General features: G+C 56.9%; 1 protein-coding gene across 1 annotated transcript; it reads right to left on the bottom strand.

Moving 5' to 3' along the window:
- Window positions 1-3,088: 3,088 nt before the first annotated feature.
- Window positions 3,089-6,690, bottom strand: ZNF503 (zinc finger protein 503). Its single transcript, XM_081244818.1, has 2 exons — window positions 6,373-6,690; window positions 3,089-5,648 (listed from the first exon to the last, which is right to left on the bottom strand). The coding sequence occupies exons 1-2, from the start codon at window positions 6,682-6,684 to the stop codon at window positions 4,020-4,022; spliced, it is 1,941 nt and encodes a 646-aa protein (XP_081100944.1). The 5' UTR covers window positions 6,685-6,690; the 3' UTR covers window positions 3,089-4,019.
- Between the last annotated feature and the right edge of the window lie 11,538 nt (window positions 6,691-18,228).

Genomic DNA, 18,228 nt, shown 5'->3' with positions numbered 1-18,228 from the left:
ACGTTTTCCAAAGCACAGGGAGTTCATTAACTAGAAAGCTTTTTCATCTGCCTTTCCTTATTGCTTAAAGACCACTCAGCACAGAGACACCAGGGTCACTTAGTGTCACTGCCAGAGGTACAGATTGGGGCGGGGCTTGAATGGAGGGAAAAGCTTGGGCTTTCTCTGTTGGCCTTACCACTGGCTTCCAGGACTTAGCCTCAGTTTCTCCATCTGTGTCGGGTGAGTAAAGAGATGGGCAGCCCTTGGCAAGGGGTAGGTCTTAGGAAATAATCAGAGAATGAGAATGAATGAATGCATGAATGTCTGGGGATCACTTCACTATGACAGACAAAGTGACCTGTCAGAGCCTTGATGAGGTCAGTGGGAGCTCCCTGGGATGGGGAGGGGCCCTTGACACGTGGGCTAACTCCTCTGGGGTAGAAAAAGAGAGCACGGGGAACACAACAGCAGAAGCTAGTGCAGGTGGAGAAGCGCGGAGGACATGGTTCGCAGCAGGACAGGAGCAAGGAACTACCAGGAGGGAGCTCCGGGACACCAATTCGAAAACCGTGCGAAGGTGGAGGCGTGGGGTCTTGGGCTGACCACCCAGCCGGCGTCCCGCGCGCTGGCCAGGGTTCCGGGTCTCTTGCCCGCTCCGCTGGACTCCGCATCGCCGCCTGGCGGACACGCCGCGCTCCGCTCGGGCTTCGGCGGCAGCCGGCCGGCGTGCGGAGGATCCCGCGGCAGTTCAAGAGACAGCGGGAGAGCCGGGGGCGCGGAGCGAGGATGGGGCGTCTGTTCCCCGAGCGGCGTCGCGCCTGCTCTGGACCTGCAGCACACACTGGCACCCTCTCCTCACTAACCCGGCGCCGGGGGTGACTCAGCTCCATCTCACACGTCGGGGAACGCTTTCTTCCCCCAACCTCCGGCCCCCAGCTCCAGAATTTTACTGCCTCTGAGGAGATTCTCCGGGAAGGTCTCATTAAAATTTCAAGGCGTTTTGGGTTTGATTTTTGTTAATAAAATATCGAGACTGGGCGTGAAGGCACGAGCGTGCCCAGTTCGTCTCCGTGCCGGTCCCAGACCTGAAATTCCAGGGCTGGGGAATTTCTAGGTCCTTCCCTCCCAAGTGGGTCCCGGCGGGCAAGGTGTGGTGGCCCTGCCCGAAGACTCGAGGCAAAGTAGAGCGAAGCGTGTGGGTCGGAGTGGCCAGGGGCGTGGGGCTGCTGGTGAGGGGTGAGCAAGGGCCTGGTTTTCATGTCACAAGCCGTGGACACTGGAGTCCTCGGGACTCGGGCCGCACCACCTCCTCGAATGTCCTCCCATCCCATTGGGGGTGTGTGTGTGTCTGTCCGAGAGCCTGCGGGTGACAAGTCACTCCATCGGCCGAGGTTCTCAATAAGCTAGATCCAGCTAGGCCCAGCCCAGCCTCTCTTACCCGGACCAGAGTGGGAGCAAGACGGCGTCGTCCCGGGTGCAGTGCGGGCAGGCGGCTCGGAGGCGCGGGAGGCTGCCCCCTCCGGGTAGGCGACGTAAAGCCTGTCTTCCTCTACCAAGTCCTCTCCAGGAGGAGGCCTAGGAGCTCCCCGCGGCGTCCCGGAGGTCGCCGGGCCTGCTTTGCGTTCAACCCGGGAAAAGGCCCCGCAGGCGTGAGGCTGACGCTGGGAGGAGGGTGTAAAAATCTCAGTCACCAACCCTCGAGCAAATGGCTGCGGGGGCCGCGCGGTTGACTGACCGAAGTCTGAGGCCGAGGGCGGCCTCTGCGCGGCGGTGAGCTTCCCGAGGCAGGAGGGGGAGCTTGACGCCGAGGGAGACCGGTGGCTCGGAGAACCCAGAACAGCCTGACCCTGGGGAGAGAAGAGTTCGGGGCGCGCGCTCAGCGCCGCGACTCCAGGGTCCCAGGATCCCAGGAAAGGCGAGCTCTGTACCCAGACTCCCGTGGACCCGGCGGGGCGAGCGCCCAAACAGCCAGAGACCAGGACTTGCGCCCGGGCCTGGAGTATGAGTGTGTGTGTGATCGCGGGTGGGGGTGTGTGATCGTGGGTGGGGGTGGGCCTTGAACACCCGCCCCCCCTCCCAAAAAATTAGACTTCTTCTCTGCCTGGTTCCATGGGCGCTTCAGGCAGCTCCGTCCTGCCGCTCAAGCTGGGGAGAAGGGAGAGGTGCGCCCCGCGGGGATCCGCGCCCGGACGTAGAGTCCCGCCGCGCCTTTGCGGAGCTGAGCTCGCAACCCAGAACTGCCGTCGGCGTCTACCTGGTCGCCCCAGCGAGGCCGACAATGGGCGCCAGGACCCTCGCGGGGCCGAACTGTAAGGGGCTTCCGGGTCCCGGGCCCGGGCGCGCTCTTCTGCGGCGCAGACTGGGATAAAGCGCAGACTGCAGAGAAATCGGGATGTGGAAAAGCAGCCGCGGCGCCGGCCTGACGCGGGTCCCGACTCCGGAGAGAGGAAGCAGCCCCGGGGGGAGGGTGGTGGCTGGAGGAGGTCGGCTGGTGGCCGCCTTTGGCCCTCCGCAGCCGGAAGAAGAAAAGGAAAGCGAACTCACTTTCCCCCTAGGGACAAGAGGGCTCCGGCGCGCTCTCCTCCCCAGGCCTGGGAAACAGGTTCCCAAGCGCCCTCCGACCCACAATCGATCCCGGCTGCCCGCCTGGAACGGGGGATGCTTGGAAAGCCAAGAGAGGGACAGCGGGTGGCGGCATCTCCTCCGGGCCGAGGCCGAGCGGGCGAGTCCCGACCTGCGCCGCTCTCTGCACAAAACGAAACCCAAACTCCCGAAAATCTCAGTAGGGAAAATTTTTTTAATCCTTTTCTTTTCTTTCACTTTTAACAAACCAGCTGCTGGGAGAAAAATTAAAAACGAAATTAGCGATAGCTAAGGACACTATCTTTCCAAATTGTGAAATCTCCTTTAAAAATATTTTCCCCAAGGCCAACCCCACGACTGGCCAGCCCGTCTGAAGCCTTTGCCTCTTCCTGAAAATCAGAACCAAACAATCGGAAATGCGGCCACAGTCCTGGGAAGAATGAGTAGCCATGAGGGAACCCACTGAGGCCGAAACTGCCTTGCTCCTCTTTCTCTTTAACCAAAAATAAAAAAAGATAATAAGAAGAAGTAAAACCTTTTAATACATCAAATATACGGAATTTTAATCTTTAAAGCGATACATTGTCTATTATTTTAGTACATGACGTAAACCTTACTTGTCCCCTTCTCAGCGGGTGGACTTAAAAATTAAAAATAGTTAAGTGTTCCTTTTAAAGAACAAAATAAGGCAAATGAGGTTTTGGAATAGAACTGTTTTTTCTTTTTTTTTTTATCTTCCAGACTACATACAAAAAAATATCCATTCTCTTTCGATGGTATACACCTTAAAAATAATTGCAATTTGAAATCAGAGCTGACAAATTGTGACTTGTTTTGTTTTTTTTTTCATTTTTTGTAACAAACATGCAGGTAAATTTGTTTCAATCAGACATTAAATAAGAACGTACAATACAATCATAGCAATTTTAAAGTAACATTAAAGAGAAGACCTCTAGTTCTGTGGAGGTTTTGTATTTATTTATAATCTACAAGGGACGGGAGGGTTTGTTTTCCACATTTTTACCCTCCAGTTTTAATTTTTTCCCCCTCTTCCTTTTTACCTACGGAGCTCAAACTAAGTAATGCACTTTTGAACCACGGGTCCGCTTGGAGCTAACATAAATAAATACCAGTGTCCACCGATGCAGTCCTCAGATGAACACTTTCTCAATTATTTTTTCCTTCTTTTTCTATAAAAAGTCAAATGATATTTTTTCAACTTTTATAAAGTTTGGGTGGGGAGATGAGAGGTGGGGAAAAGGGGAGTGAGTTTCCCACCGGGTCTCGGTCGCTGTTTCGGGTAGATAGATACGGTATATATATATTTTTTCCTTTTCTGGCCCGGGTGATCCCCACGCGCGGTGACAGTAGCCTCTGCCCTGTTCCCGCCCCTCCCTCGGCTCTTCCCCACCCCCCAGTTCTTTTCTTTCCCTCGACAGCCCTCCCGACCGTCCTCACTGGTACCCCAGCGCGGAGGCCGTGGTCAGTCTCTGTCCGTAGAGGGCGTAGGGGGAGTAGTAGGGTCCGGTGGCGGCGGGCACGGGCACGGGAGCGCCGGGCGTGGGGAGCGGGCTCTTGGAGTAGGGGTGGTAGCGGCTGCTGAGTCCCAGCGCGTGGTGAGGGCTGCGCAGCGCCAGCGTCCCGGGGCTGCCCGGGGCGCCCGAAGTGGGGATGTGCATGTGGCAAGCCATGGCGGCCGCTGCAGCGCTGGCAAGAGACGAAGAGCTGGGGTAGCCCGACAGCAGTTTGTCTGTCCCGGGGAAGGCCGTATGGGTCCGCAAGTGGCTCAGCAGCTCTTCGGACGTAGCGAAGCGCTTGTCGCAAGGCCCGTTGGCCGACACCCAGTTGCAGATGTGGGGGAGTGGGTCGTTAGGGAGCATGAAGCCGTAAGGGTAGAGGGGGTGGCCGGCCAGAGAGGGCGGTGTGGCGCCGGCAGCCGCGGCAGCGGTTAGCGATGAGTGCACGCCGTGCAGAGGGTGCGTCGGGTACACCAGCGGGTATCCGGACTTGAGAGCCGCAGCCGCCGCGGCTGGATCGTGAGCGCACGACGCGCTGGCTGCCGCCGCCCCAGCCAGGTGGCTGGCGCAGTGATAGCTGAGGCAGTACGGGTCCCGGCACAAACTGGCTGTCATCACGGACGGCGGCGACGCTCCGGCCAAGGGGCTCGAGCCGGCGGGCTTACTGCAGCCCAGAGAGCCCGCCGCGGCCGCCGCCAGCTGCGCCCCCACCAGGCTGCCCGGCTTGGTGGGGTCGAGCGCCACCCCGTGTGGCAGGAACTGGGGCGGGTAGCCGGCGTAGGCCCCAGCCAGGCTGCCTGGGTAGGTCATGCCCGCGGGAGGCAGAGGAAACACTGTCTGGCCCGGCTTGTAGGGCGACACGGGCGCCACCAGCCCAGAGCCCAACACCGAGGAGGAGGTGGGCGCGCTGGGGCCGGAGCCGGAGCCCGATGAGCCGCCACAGTCCGAGCCTAGAGCCTTGCCCCCGGGACCCCCATCTGGGTGCTGGTTCACGTCCACATTAATCCCGCCGCCACAGCTAATCCGGCCGTGCGCCAACCCCGTAGGTCCCCCTTCGGCCGAGGCGCCCCCGGAGCCCTTGCTGCCGCCACCACCGCCGCCCGCCTCGGGGTCCTTCTTGTCGTCCTTGCCCTCCGGGCCGCCCCCGGCCGAAGGCAGCATGCCTCCTGGCGAGCAGGCCGAGGCGCTGGAGCTTGGGCTGCCTGTCCTGGGCGTGAATGGCTGGCAGGTGGCGCTCGGTACCCGGAATCCTGACTTCTCCGCCGAAACCCCCCCGCCGCCGCCCCCGCCGCCCCCGCCTCCGCCGCCGCCGCCTCCCGGCTCCTTCTTATCCGAGCCGGGTTTGGAGTACGGCTTGAAACTCGACTTGTCCTCCACGCCGATGTCGCTCATCTTGAGGGGGCCCGACTTTGAGTCCTTGTCGCCCCCGGCGCCGCCGCCGGCACCGCCCGCGCCTCCCCCGTTGGAGGCGACCGAGGAGAGTTTGGACGAGGGCGAGGGGTCGGGCTTCCCGATCTGCGAGCATGTTTGGGCCAACAGCGCCAGCGGGCTCTTCTTGGCATCAAGCTGCGGGGGTCAGACGTGGTGGGGGGGCACAAAGAAAGAAGGGGAAATCCTTTAGAATCTTGGCTTCTAGGTTTCAAACGCACCTCCGCCAAGACCCGCAAAGATCCTCCCAGCCCCAAGGCGCAATTCTAGGCGACACCCCTTCTACACATACACATTCTCCCTCTTGAGAAAGGCCACAGCACTCCCCCCCGCCCGCCATCAGGATCTTTCTTGTCCTCTCTAAGCGATAACTGTATTTTTTTTAAAAAAAGCAAAACGTTTTGGTTTCTGACTCTTTGACCCAGAACTGTAACCCCACGCACCCCCACACACCCCTAATTCGAGTAAGGGTTCGGGTGGTTGGCGCCTTAGAGGCTGTGTGCAAACACCAGCTTCTGGAGAACCGGAGAACTGGAACTTTGGAACCATATTTTGGGCTCCCGGGCTCCTATCTTCCAGGCTGCGAATGAGCGGACCTGGGTCGGGGTAGGGGCTTTAATACCAAAGGGAGAAACAAGTTTCGGCTGCCTTGTCTTCCAGCATTCACACCTCATTCTACCTCCTCCCCTCTTTCCGCCCTAGTTTTAAGGTGCGGGAGCACTATCCTCTCCTCTCATCCCGGAGCTGAATCACTCCGACCCCCCCCTTTCATTCCCCCCCCTCCCGATCCCGAGAGAAAGAAATCCTGTGAAGGGGCAGCCAGGGTGGTGGTCCCAGCGCGATCCAGGGATAGGGTCCTTACCTCTATGGGGCTGACGGGAGTAGAAGGCAGGGGCTGCAGGTACTCGGGGTGCAAAATGTGGCCAGTCCGTGCCGTCAGCATCTTCAGCACCTTGATGGGCAAGCGGTTAGCCTGGCGGAGAGGGTCAGAGGGGGGCACGGCGTGCACAAAAGGCTTGGTGCTGCCGGCCGGGGACGAGCCTGGGCCGGGGCCGGAGCCGGAGCTATTTCCAGAGAGCGCGCTGGTCCAGGCAGGGTCCGCACTGCCGCTGCCGCTGCCGCCGCCGCTGTGCTTACTGCTTCTTAAGGCAGAAAGCGAGGGCGCTGTGCTCATGACCCACCCGCGCGCATGGGAGCAGCGGGGGGAGGGCTCCTGGAGGCGCGGGGCGGGCTCGGGGCTGCGCGCTCGCCGGGGGAGCAGGAGCAGGAGCAGCAGGAGGAGGAGGAGGAGCTGGCGCGGCGATCACGGGCGCCCAGAGCGCCTTGTCGGCGCCTGGAGCCAGAAGCGAATAATCCTGGGTGGCCCGCAGCGGAGCCGTGGCCGAGCGGGAGGAGCCGGCCCGACTGCGGGAGTGCCGAGTGGCTCGCGGTGTCCGCCTCGGGCTGTTACCCTGCGCTGCGCACTCGCGGCCCGGCGCTAGCGCCTGCGCTGCTCTCCACGATGTGAGCCGCTGCCTGTCCAGCCTGGGCTCTGGCGAGGAAACTCACTTCAAAAGCAGCTGCACCGAGGGGGAGATTAAAGCCTTTGCCGCCTTCCAATCAAATGGGAGCCCGAGGTGATTGGAGGGTCAAGGGGATGTGACGCGTCCCGCGCCGCCGCCGCCGCCGCCGCCGCCGCCGCAGCCAGGACTCTCAGCGCTGGTTTTAATGGGCAGCTCCCTCTTCGCCGCTCCCCCTGCGTGTCCCTCCCCTGATTTCGCTCGGAGGACGAGCTGGACATTTATTCTACGTTTGCTGTCTGCCGCCTCCCTCTTTTTTCTTCCTCGTCGTCCGTCCTTTCCCCAGCTGGAGAATAAACTGAAACCTTCTTTTGCAGGAGATGTGTGTGAGGAACAGTTTGGGGGTGTTCAGAAGGAGCACTGGCGGGAGTCTGGACAACAGCCGGACTGTCAACTCGGCCGCACAGAGGGCCCGCACACCAAATATTCTCTCCTCCTGCTCCTCAGTGGTAATTGAAATCTCTTGCGGTGCGGCCGCCTGGGTAAGGAGAGGTGGGGAGCGGGTGTTGGAGGAAGTCCGCCCGCCCGCTTTGATTTCTCGAGATTCGGCGGCGGAGAAACCAGAAGCTGGGTGGGCAGCGGAGGCGGTGGAGGCCTGTCTCCGCTTGGTGTGCTAGGCTCCCCGCCCTTCCCGGCCACGTGACGCCCGGGGACGCGCAGATTGGGGCAGGAGCGGGGGTCACATGTTTCCTCTGTTTCACACTCGCCCCCCCCCCTTCTTACTCTCCCCTGCTACCCTCTCTTCTACCCACCCCCCCGCCCCGTTCTTTGGGCATCTCCACCCCTCCATCAATTGTCAATGTTCCTCGACCGCAATCAATCAGTTATTTGTCAGCTCTTGTCAATCCGACGGTGATTTATGTCAGCTTTTGTTGCTGATTACAAGGCGGGTGCGACTGGAAGGCAAAAAGAGAGAGGGAGAGAGAGACGGAGAGGAAGGAAGAGACTGAGGGAACTGGAGGAGGGGGAAAGAGGAGCAGCCTCCTGGGATGAGAGGCGGGGGCTCTAAGAAAAAGAATGAAAGAGGAGAAAGAGGCGCTCAGTGTCAGGAAAATGAATAGTGAGAGTAAAGTGCGCAGGTGCGCCCAGGGCGCTGAGAGGGGTGCGCTGGCCTGGGGTGTGCACCTCGCTGCTCTCAATATCGGAGAGAGAGATCCAACCTTCCACCCCTGGGGAATTCCGGTCCTTTGGGGCCGCGGAGTTCCGGGCGGCACAGGGTATCCGAGACGGGCGGTGGCGACGTCTAACACGGGAGAGTCGTCCCCTCTCCGCCCAGCCCCCCCGCCAGGGTAGTCCCTTCAGGGCGTATAGTGTGCAGTCTTCAGGCTGCCGGCCTGCCGCGGACCCCGCCCTCCGTGGTGACCCGACTCCAAACTGGGAGACTTCTTTCTAAGAGCCACACCACCAACGTAACCTTGAGTCCTGGAGGTCAATGGTGGGGTACGCCCGCCTCAGTTCTTTGACACCCGCCCCCCATCGTGGCTAGGGCTGAGAGACTGCGAAGAAGAGGCCTGACCAGGGGTCCTTGCACAAGATAACGTTTCAGGCTCACTCAGGCCCCCTCTCCACCCTCCCTCACGCCGCGCCATCCCCGCAGTCTTGGTAGCCGGGGTTACTCCGGGCTGCTCGCTCGAATTTATTGGAACGCCGAGCCGGGACTGACCGGCGCGGGGAGAGCGGAGAGACGGAGTGAGAGGGAGAGAGGGGGCAGCTGCCTGTGGGAACACCGGCTCTTCCAGGGAAGCGGAGCGGGACTGCCGCGTTCCCCTCGATTTGCACCGTCACTCTGGCTGTTTGGAAGGAAGAGGGGAGGCGCTGTGCGTGCCTCCGTGTACCTGGATCTGAGTGCAGAAGTGTGTAATGAATGCCTGTGCCGCTGTGTGAGTTGTCAGGGCTTTGGGAGCGTCCGGAGCGAGTTCGGGGGTCACCTCCAAAAACTCGCAGAAACTGGAAGCGGGTGAGAGGAAGACACATCCCCTTCGTAGGAAGGACTTGGAATACTTTGAATATCCCCTCCCCCACTTTTCCGCCCCGGCTCTTCTTTTGTTGTCAAGTCCTTTTGATAAATGGTGGTGCTGGGAGCGCTGGGGAGCCTGGAGCCAGTCTGTACCCGCGCGGGGGCGGGGGCCGGGCCTGGAGACCCGGTTTCCACTCGTGCTCAGCTGGCCCTGATCCCCGTAGGCGCGGAAGTCGGGTCTGGGACCTGCCCTCGGCGTGCTCGCCCTCTCCTCTCTCACCACCCCATTCCTCTCTCCCTCATTTTTGTCTCTGTCTCCCACTCCGAACAGGTACCGAGAACTTTCTGGGGGTGAGTTTTAGAATTTTCTCGTAGGCATTCTTTTTATGCGTTTTAATCTTACCCCTTGATTCTTTAGGTTGGTAGACTTCATGAGATGGTAACTTGTCTAAAGATAATTTGGAGAAGAGGGGAGTGAGGCGCTGTGTGTATGGGGAGTTTGTCGGTGTATGTGAGCGTGTTTAGGTGTAATAACACACCTAAATTCAAGGGGCTTTGGAGTGTCTGCTTGTACGACAACGGAGGAAGGTGAGTCCGTGAGACGGTGGTGAGGCCACAAGCGAAGGTTGTCTGAATAATCTTTGGGGAGCGAGTCCCAGTGCCCGTTTCTGAGGACGGGACGGTTCTAAGTTGTCTCTGCAGGGCAGACACTGTGAGGCCGCCTGTATCCTGCGCGTCTGTTGGTGTATGTCTGTGTCATTGGGTGCATGGCTGTTGGTTGTTGGCCCCGATCAACTGTAGATCTCCCAGCCCTGGGCCCCGTGTCGCAGCGGCCTCCCGGTGAGGCCCGGACACTGAATGCTGGGGGCGTCGGCCAGAGATGCAGGTGACCGCGCCCTCCCTACGCCTCGCCCTGCAGTCTCCAGACTCAGTCCATTCCCTCTCTTGTAATTCCAGCCGCTCTCTTTTTACGCCCAGCTGCTGGGGGAACCAGAGAGTGGCCCCCGCGTCCCCCGGAATGGGCGTGCCGCGGTGTGGTCGCACACGCTCGCGGGCCTGCTTGGTGTAGCGCGGGCGTGGGTCTCAGTCCTCGTGCATTCGCTCTTCACAAAATCCGACTCCGAAGGTCCGAGCGCACGGGGGCGCCTAGGGGTCTGCGCGCCCGGGGCTTTTGGTAGGCGCCAGCGTCGGAGCCTGCCCATCTCGAGAGGGAGGCCAAATCCCCGGAGGCCGCGGAGGCCGTGGGGGTGAGGGAGTTATTAATTCCTAGGTCTAATGCCGCCAACCCCCAGCGGCGACTGGCCTGGATGTCCTGCAGATTTTATTTGCACACAATGGAAATGATTTGTTTTCTCTAAAAAAGGAGTGGGCATGGCAGATATTTGAGGAGGGGGTGGGAGGAGAAGGAAGGGGAGAGAGCTGAGGAAAAAAGTTTGAAAATGCCTTGAACTATTCACTGTCGAGATGGCTAATCAGTATTGAGGCCGGAGGGCAGGCGGGCCGCCTTTCACCGCCGCTTCCCTTTCATCTCGGGCTCGGTGGAGGCGCTCAATTAAAAGCCTATCAGTTTGTAAGTAAATCAACGCCTATCAGAGTTGTCACATCAAACAAAACGATTATTATTGCAGCCCGCCTCCCCTATTAATCTCCCTCGAAGATAATCCGCCTGACAGGTCAGGCCCGGCGAGCTGGAAAGCCTGGCCCAGAGCGCCCAAACAGTCCCGGACTGGCGCGCGCCCCTTGGGGCACCCCCTCCCTCCCTCCCGCCCCGCCTCGTGGTCCCCCGGGAGCTGGGAGAGAAAGGGCGAGCGGAGGCCGCTGGACCCAGGCCCGCCCCTCCGGACTGGGAGCCGGGCCCAGATTCGATGGGCTGGTGGGGGACGGTGCCAGACGGCCCTTGCCTCTTCTGGGACCAGGGGGGTGGTACCAGGCTCGCCAGGACCACAGCCTGGCCTGGTCCCTGGGCCTCGCCAAGGCCTGCACTCTTATCGGCTCGCTTCGCCTGGTTCTTCCCCACCCCCCCCACCCCCACTCGTTTTTGTTTCCTCTCCCGCTTCTTTCTTGGCCCCCTACCCGTTTTCTTCCTTTCCCCCCTCTTCATTTATACTTTTTCTACTAGCCAGGGAATATTTCCTATCCTCTCTCCCTTCCCTCAGTATACCGTATATACCACTTCAGCGCAACCACACTCGCTGAACAGGGCATTCTCAGGGCCCGGGTTACTTCTCTGCGGCAAGGCTGCCTTAGGAGTGTGTGCAATTCCCAGGAACTCAGGACCAAGTCCTTCCTAATTTCTCCCCACTCAGGGGTTCTCAGAAGCTCTACGCCTGTTTAAGGATTGGGTGCGTATGGAGGGGTGAGAAAAAAAGAGAGACCAGGTCAGTGAGATGGGTGGACGGTCGCAAGCTCCCTATTCTGGAATTAGTATTTGATCTTGGAATTTCACAGCTGCAACGTCACTGACCTAGCTGGTGGCGCTGCCTGGGCTTTGCAAATATGCGAGGGAGACCCACGGGGCATCTGGGCCTCGGCCCTGAGTATGTGAGGGGGTGGCTAACATTTCATAAGTAAATACACCCAGATAACTGCTTCTATAGCCTCAACTGGTGTTCGGAGGCCCGGGTGGGGCCTGGATTCCTCACGGGTGTGAAATCATGGCCTTCTTCCCGGTGGCCTCCTGCTTTGAGCTTTGGGATGCTTCGGAATCAAGCGCGATCCACCCTTTTCTGCGCTCTTGCTCCAAACCGATAGGCCCAAATGGTCACTGCTCTGGCCTGGTGGAGCCGGGATTGAGGGGTGGTTGAAGTGTCTGAGGGGGAGCGGCTGCCCGCAGGATCTCAGGCCTTAGTACCTTAAATGCTGGGCTCAGCGCCTCGGAAAGTCTCCCTCTCAATGTGTGTAGCGGGGAGAACCCCCAAGGCCCAGCAGTGTTGGCTGTCGGGGCCGAGCCTCTCCCAATAGTCACGCCAGGGTCCGAGGCAGCAGATATGGAATAGAGCCCACCTCAGAGTGCTCGGCGTCCGGAGCTGCAGAACCCGTGGCCCCTACCGCGCAGTCCCGAAATCCCCCCATTTGTGTGCACTTTCCACAGCCGACCTAGTAGGAATAGTTATTTCCTTACCCAGAAATATTGTAGCGGTGCAGTGGCTTAATTATCTGCGCGCCTGCTTTTCTTAAATGTATTTATTTCACTTATGCCACGCCGCGGATATTTAAAGAGGTACACATACCGCACACCTCAACGATACAGAACTCACTCTGGCTATAGGATATATTTGCTGGGTGGTTATTTGGACATAAGTACTGTCTCGAGCCCAGATTACACCCAAGCAGGGGCTGTAAAATGACACTTGCTCTAGAATTTTTCCAACTTAACTATATGTGCACACACCGAGAATTTAATAATATTTTATATCACTCTACATATCTAAATATTCAGATGTTATGTTACATGCCCTTGAAGCCGGAAGCAATCTTCCGTTCACACTGGACGTGGAGCTGTTTGTATAATTTTCATCTCCCTGCACTTACACATGAATCTTCATCTAATAAATTCAACCTTGTCATTTTTAGAATCGACATAATTTCTCTGGCTGCGGGTTGCGCTGTCTGTATCCGAATAAATCCAGCTCGCATTCGTCCAGCAGGAAACGGCTCCCGGTTCCCGTGTACTGAGACGCATCGGCCCAGCATGGGACACGAGATGGCTCCTCGTGCTCATAAGTTGGCAGGTCTGGCCTCCGAGGGAGGCTGGACTATCAGCGCGCTTAGGCCGAGCAGCCTCTCGCTGCCCGGCAGTGCCTGGCAGTCGCCCGCCGGGCCGAGTCCGTCCGGGGCGAAAACTGAAAGCAAATTCCACGGCAGATGAAGCTCGAACTTTCTACGAAGCAAGTTTGCAGCAGAGATTCGGTGGTACCTTTGAGAGGACAGCGCGCGCAAAGTGGGGCGGTGGGCGAAGAGGGCACCGGGTGTCTGAGCTTGGTCCGCGGCGAAACGAGAAGGAAGGCGCCTCCCCTTCCTTATTTCTCGCCAACTCCTCGGCCTCTGTCCGTAAAAATAGTTTCCAAGGTGCCGCGGACTCCCAGGATGTGGTTGTGAGAATCGTACCAGGGAGGAGGCGGCTTTGTAAAAGTTGCAGAAAAGGCTTTACCCAGAAGCTTGCGCCCAGCCGGGTTCAAGAAAGCTTGGGACCAACTCGCCTTGCCCTGGGCAGAAGGAGCCCCCTGGAGAGCCCCCTGCCCAGCCCTCTCCCCTCACCTCGAAACCGCACGTAAATAACCTCCCGCTGCCTGCCCTGCAAACTTCCCCGCGCGGTGCCGCGCTTGGCGGGCGAGGCCCGGACGCCGAGCCGGCCCGCGAGGCCGCTTGTTGGCCCGCTCAACCCAGCCTTGATACAAGCTTGCGCGGAGGTGAGAGGATGAGTGTGGTTCCGGCTCCCACTTGGCTGCCCAGACCATCACCGCCGGCCTCTCAGAGCAAGAGCTTCCCCTCGGGAGCGGTGGTCTTGGGGGGCTGACGAGAGCGCAAAATGCGCGCGCGGGGCTGGGGTGGGGGCGGCCGCCAGTCTCTCCACGGGGCCTGTCGCCGGGCCGGCCGCGGCGGGTGAGTGATGAGGGCAGAGAAGGGCGCCCATAAATCGCGGGTGTCAGGGCGAAAAACTCTCTTTATTGTCTGCGTGATGGATGGGCCTGGGGACGAGACACCAAATACTTCGTATCGCCTTTAAATGGGAACACATTTTCCGCGGCCATAATTCATGTTTTTTAAATAGAAAGTTTGAAATGTTGCCTATATTTCACCGGCCCTGACATATTTATGAATCGCTCCCTGCATGCAAATATCATTATTTAAAGCGCCGGGGAGAGCTCGGGGGAGGGGAGGAGGCGCGGCCCCTGGGGCGTGGGGGTGGTGAACTGGGGAAACGCGCATGGAGGGGGGGATCAGCGCCCGAAAGTGCGGACAATGAGGCGCGGAGGAAAGCCGTATCCAGCAGCCCAGAGCACCGGGGGCTCCCCTCCCGCCGCCGGACCCCTCACAGCCGCTCGGGGAAGTTTGCGCGGTTTGGGGGTCCCACCCACTGCCGGGAGACCAGGGGGCATTTTGCGTCCGTCTCCAAGGCTCTGATCAGAGCCACCTTTTCCGAGAAGGAAGTAAAAAAAAATAAAAATAATTTAACAAACTCAATAACAACCCAACGTGTTTCGTGTTCGTTGCCATTGCATCGGTTTTATTGATTTTCATTCTGCAAACCTGAGACTGCGCGCCCGGGCGGGGCGACTGTCAGACCCCAGTCACCTCGAGGAGCTGGTGGGGGATAACCGTCCGGTGCCGCCGCCTCGAACCTCCCCCCACCCAACCAGCTCACCACCTCTCGTGCACAACGAAGCCTGCGCAAGACGCGGGGACACGAATGACCCGGCCCCCAAGCTCTGGGGGCTTCAGTCCCGCCCCCTCTGCCTCCCCAGTGCTGTGCTGCGCTCCTGAGGTCTGCGTCCGCCCTCTCCGAACCCCACTGTCAATACAGTCGCTTTGGAAAAAAGCCGGGCACGTGCCATCAGCCTCTCCACTGCCCGTCCACACCTGCGCCCTCACTAGCCGAGTCTTTACCTGTGCGGTCCCCCGCGGCGCCTGCTGCCGCGCCGGTAACGCAGGAATGGAAGCGAGGGCAGGGGAGTGGGAGGGACTGAGAGCATTACCCGAGACAGCCAGATACTCAGACCCGGGGCCTCCTCTTCGGACTGGTGTTGAGGCCCTGGCCCAACAAGCTCTAGGAGCCGAATTGCGCGGGGAAGAGCGAGGCGGGGGAAGGGCGAGGGGAACCTGCCTCGGGAGGGAGGGGCGGGCCCGGCGGCACTTCCGCCGTGGGCGGGACCGCGGGCTGCAGCGCTGGTCCCGCCCCTCCGCGGCGCCGGTCCGCCCCCAGCTCGCCAGGCTCCATCCCCGCCGGCTGGGCCCCTGGGTCTCAGGCTGGGACCCGAGGCCTTGGCGTACAACCCGGGTCTCGCAGGAGGGCAGTGGGCAGCTTCTTTTCCCCACCTAGAGTTGTATCTAAGGATTTTTAAATCATAGGAACACAAGCACATACCTTGGCCGAAACGCTCAGGTAAGACTTTGTCAAACTTTGGTCTTTTGGTAGTCCTGAGACCTGCCTGGCCAAGGGGGTTCTCAAACATTCTCCAGGATCCAATCAGTTGCCCCTCTGACAGCAGGGAATACACATCCGTGCCCTAGGGTCCCACCTGTCTTTCAGGAAGGTCAAAAACAAAAGCTAACACTGTTTGAACGTTTGCTTTGTGCCAGACGCTAAGAACAGCAACTCTCTGAGGTAAGTACCATGAATACCCTGTTTTATAGATAAAGAAATGGAGACATGAAGAGGAGAAATAGGCCTTGCCTCACTCCCATATCCTCATCCATATCCTCATCCCTCTTTTCTTCAGATCCCCAGCATCCCAACCCATCATTCTGGGGGAATCTTGCTGAGCTTTTACTTACCTTATTTGAGTGTTCCCTGGCCTGTTAACTGCATCCATCTGCAGCTGAGGCCTTGCTGAGCAAGAGGGGGACCCACACAGAAGAGGAGAAAGGTATAAATGGGGCTGGGCTCAACTGAACTCCTGGGCAGCTCCCAGCCTGATGGGGAAACTGGACCACTGAGCACGATGGCTTGTTTCCTCATAGCCCTTCAGCCCTTCAGAAGCCAGAGTGATATTAAAAAACAACAACAACAACAAAGCATATGAGATCATGTTTCTCCTCTGCTTTTGCTTCTGGGTTCACATTGTTCTTAGAATCCAGTTGAACCCATGACTGGCAAGTCTCTGAGGTTTAATTTGCCTCAGCTCCCCCTTCTGCCTTTGTCCGTCTCCTACTGCCCCTCATCCTGAGCTCCTGCCATCCATGCTGCCTTTTGGTTACTCAAAGGTGCCATACAACTTCCCACCTCAGGACCTTGCTAATGCTTTTCCTTCTATCTGGAGTGACCTTCTGTCCTTCTTCTCACCTGGCTCACTGCTCCTTTGCCTTTAGGTCTCAGCTTACATACCATTTTCCTGTACACTCCCCCCTGGTACTGGGTTAGGGCTTCCGTATAACCGTCTCTCAGAGCACTTACCACACAGCATTTCCTCTCCTCTTCACTGGATGGTGACTCCGAGGGGTCAGAGGCTGGGGCTGTTCCTTCAAGGAATGAATAAGAAAAGGGCATTCATAAGTACCATCAACTGTGCTGAATGAATGATAACTTTGGGGGTTCACTTCATTTTGGGGGACTACCAGTAAGTATTCTTTATTGTCTCACATCCCAAGATGTTTTCTCCATTTAATAAAAGAGATAACACAAATCTTATGGAAAAATAATGATTATTTTGAGTCATATAGTGTAACTATCAAACAAGTCAATGTTCAAGGATGTTGGAGAAGGAAAAAAACTGGTTTTCCAGCCATTTATTCTGATTTTCAAAGTGCAAGATGTGTTGGTTGACACAATGTAATGGAGACACCCCCCTCATGACCACTCCTGACATCCACGCATGTGTGTCCCCAGGCTGTAGCCTGGGCCCCCTTTTCCTCACTTCACATATTATTGCTATCATAGTTCAGTCCTTTATTAGCTTCTGGCTGAGCTGCTACTGCAAAAACCTTCTAATTATTCTGTGTATCCTCAGCCTCTCTTGCCTCTAATGTATTATACATCCTCCTGCCAGGTTAATTTTCTTGATCCCATCATTCCTTTGCCCCCAAATCTTCAGTGATTTCCCGCTGCCACATGTAACACTTGACTTTTCGTAATTTAGTTCTAAACTACTTTTAAACAGCTTTGGTTAAGTTGCATTCCAAACTTATAAAAGAAACCTATATTCACTTCAACCAGTAAAGCACTCAAAAGATACGTAAAGAAAAACATGATCTCACCAATCTCCTTTTCATTTCCCACCCTGTCTCCTGAGATATCCAGTGTTAACAGCCTGGGGTGTAACTTCTATCCCTTTCTCCATGCTCACCATGCTCATATAAATTACACTCAGATGTATGGAGCTATTATGTTATTGCTTGTTTATACAAAAATGATTATATTAGAGTTCTCTGCAACTTGCTCATTCTTTCCCAATAAAAAATGAGTCTGTAGATGGAGAGCTAATTTTTTCATGTTTTTTAGCTGCATAGTACAAATCTTCTTTGACTTATGATGGGGTTACCTGATAAACCCATCTTAAGTTGAACGTTATCATCCAGTTAAAAATGCATTTAATACACCTAATCTACCGAACACCATAGCTTAGCCTAGTCTACCTTAAACATGCTCAGAATACTTACATAAGCCTACAGTTGGGCAAAATCACCTAATACAAGGTCTATTTTATAATAAAGTGTTGAATATCTCATGTAATTTACTGAATACTGTACTGAAAGTGAAAAGACAGAAAGGTTGTACAGGTACAGAATGGTTGTAACGTATCGGTTGTTTCCCATTGTGATCATGTGGCTGACTGGGAGTGGCAGCTCACTGCTGCTGCCCAGCATCAGGAGAGTATCATACTGCATATCAGTAACCCGGGAAAAAATGAAAATTCAAAATTCAAGATATGGTTTCTACTGTATGCCTATCACTTTCACACCATTGTAAAGTTGAAAAATCGTAAGACAAACCGTTGTAAGTCAAGGACCGTCTGTGTTCCATAGAGTAGATAGACCCCACTTAATCAGCCATTCCCCTGTTGATGGTCATATAGGTTGTTATCAGAATTTTTTCATTAGTACAATTTTTTTTGGCCTATATCCTTGCAATCAGTGATTTTATTTCTATAGGATAGATTACCAAAAGTGCAGCTGCCTACACCCCAGCCAAATCTCGTGTTCTCTCTACATGCTCTGGGTTTTTCTGCTCCTTTGTCACCTCTTCCTGGAAGGCCCTTGTCCCCCATGCTCATGTGTCCAACTTCTGATCCTGCAATGCCCAAATCTGATACCAGAATTTAGATAAGTGGTCCAATATCCACCTCCCTCCTTCTTCCTCATGTTAATATTGTAGCAGTGTGCCCTGCCTAAGCAGTGGTTCAAAATTGGTGGAGGCCAATCATCCTTGCCATTAGGGATGGCCACATGACCCAGTCTGGGCAAATGAAGCACAAGTAGAAGTAAGGCTGTGGCAAAGAAGGAGGGGGAGTGCTGGGAAACGTTCTTGTTTTCTTGATCAAAGGAG

The sequence above is a fragment of the Mesoplodon bidens genome, assembly GCF_964165515.1.
Source record: "Mesoplodon bidens genome assembly, chromosome: 1".
Taxonomy (NCBI): domain Eukaryota; kingdom Metazoa; phylum Chordata; class Mammalia; order Artiodactyla; family Ziphiidae; genus Mesoplodon; species Mesoplodon bidens.
This window is presented reverse-complemented; position numbering and strand designations above follow the sequence as displayed.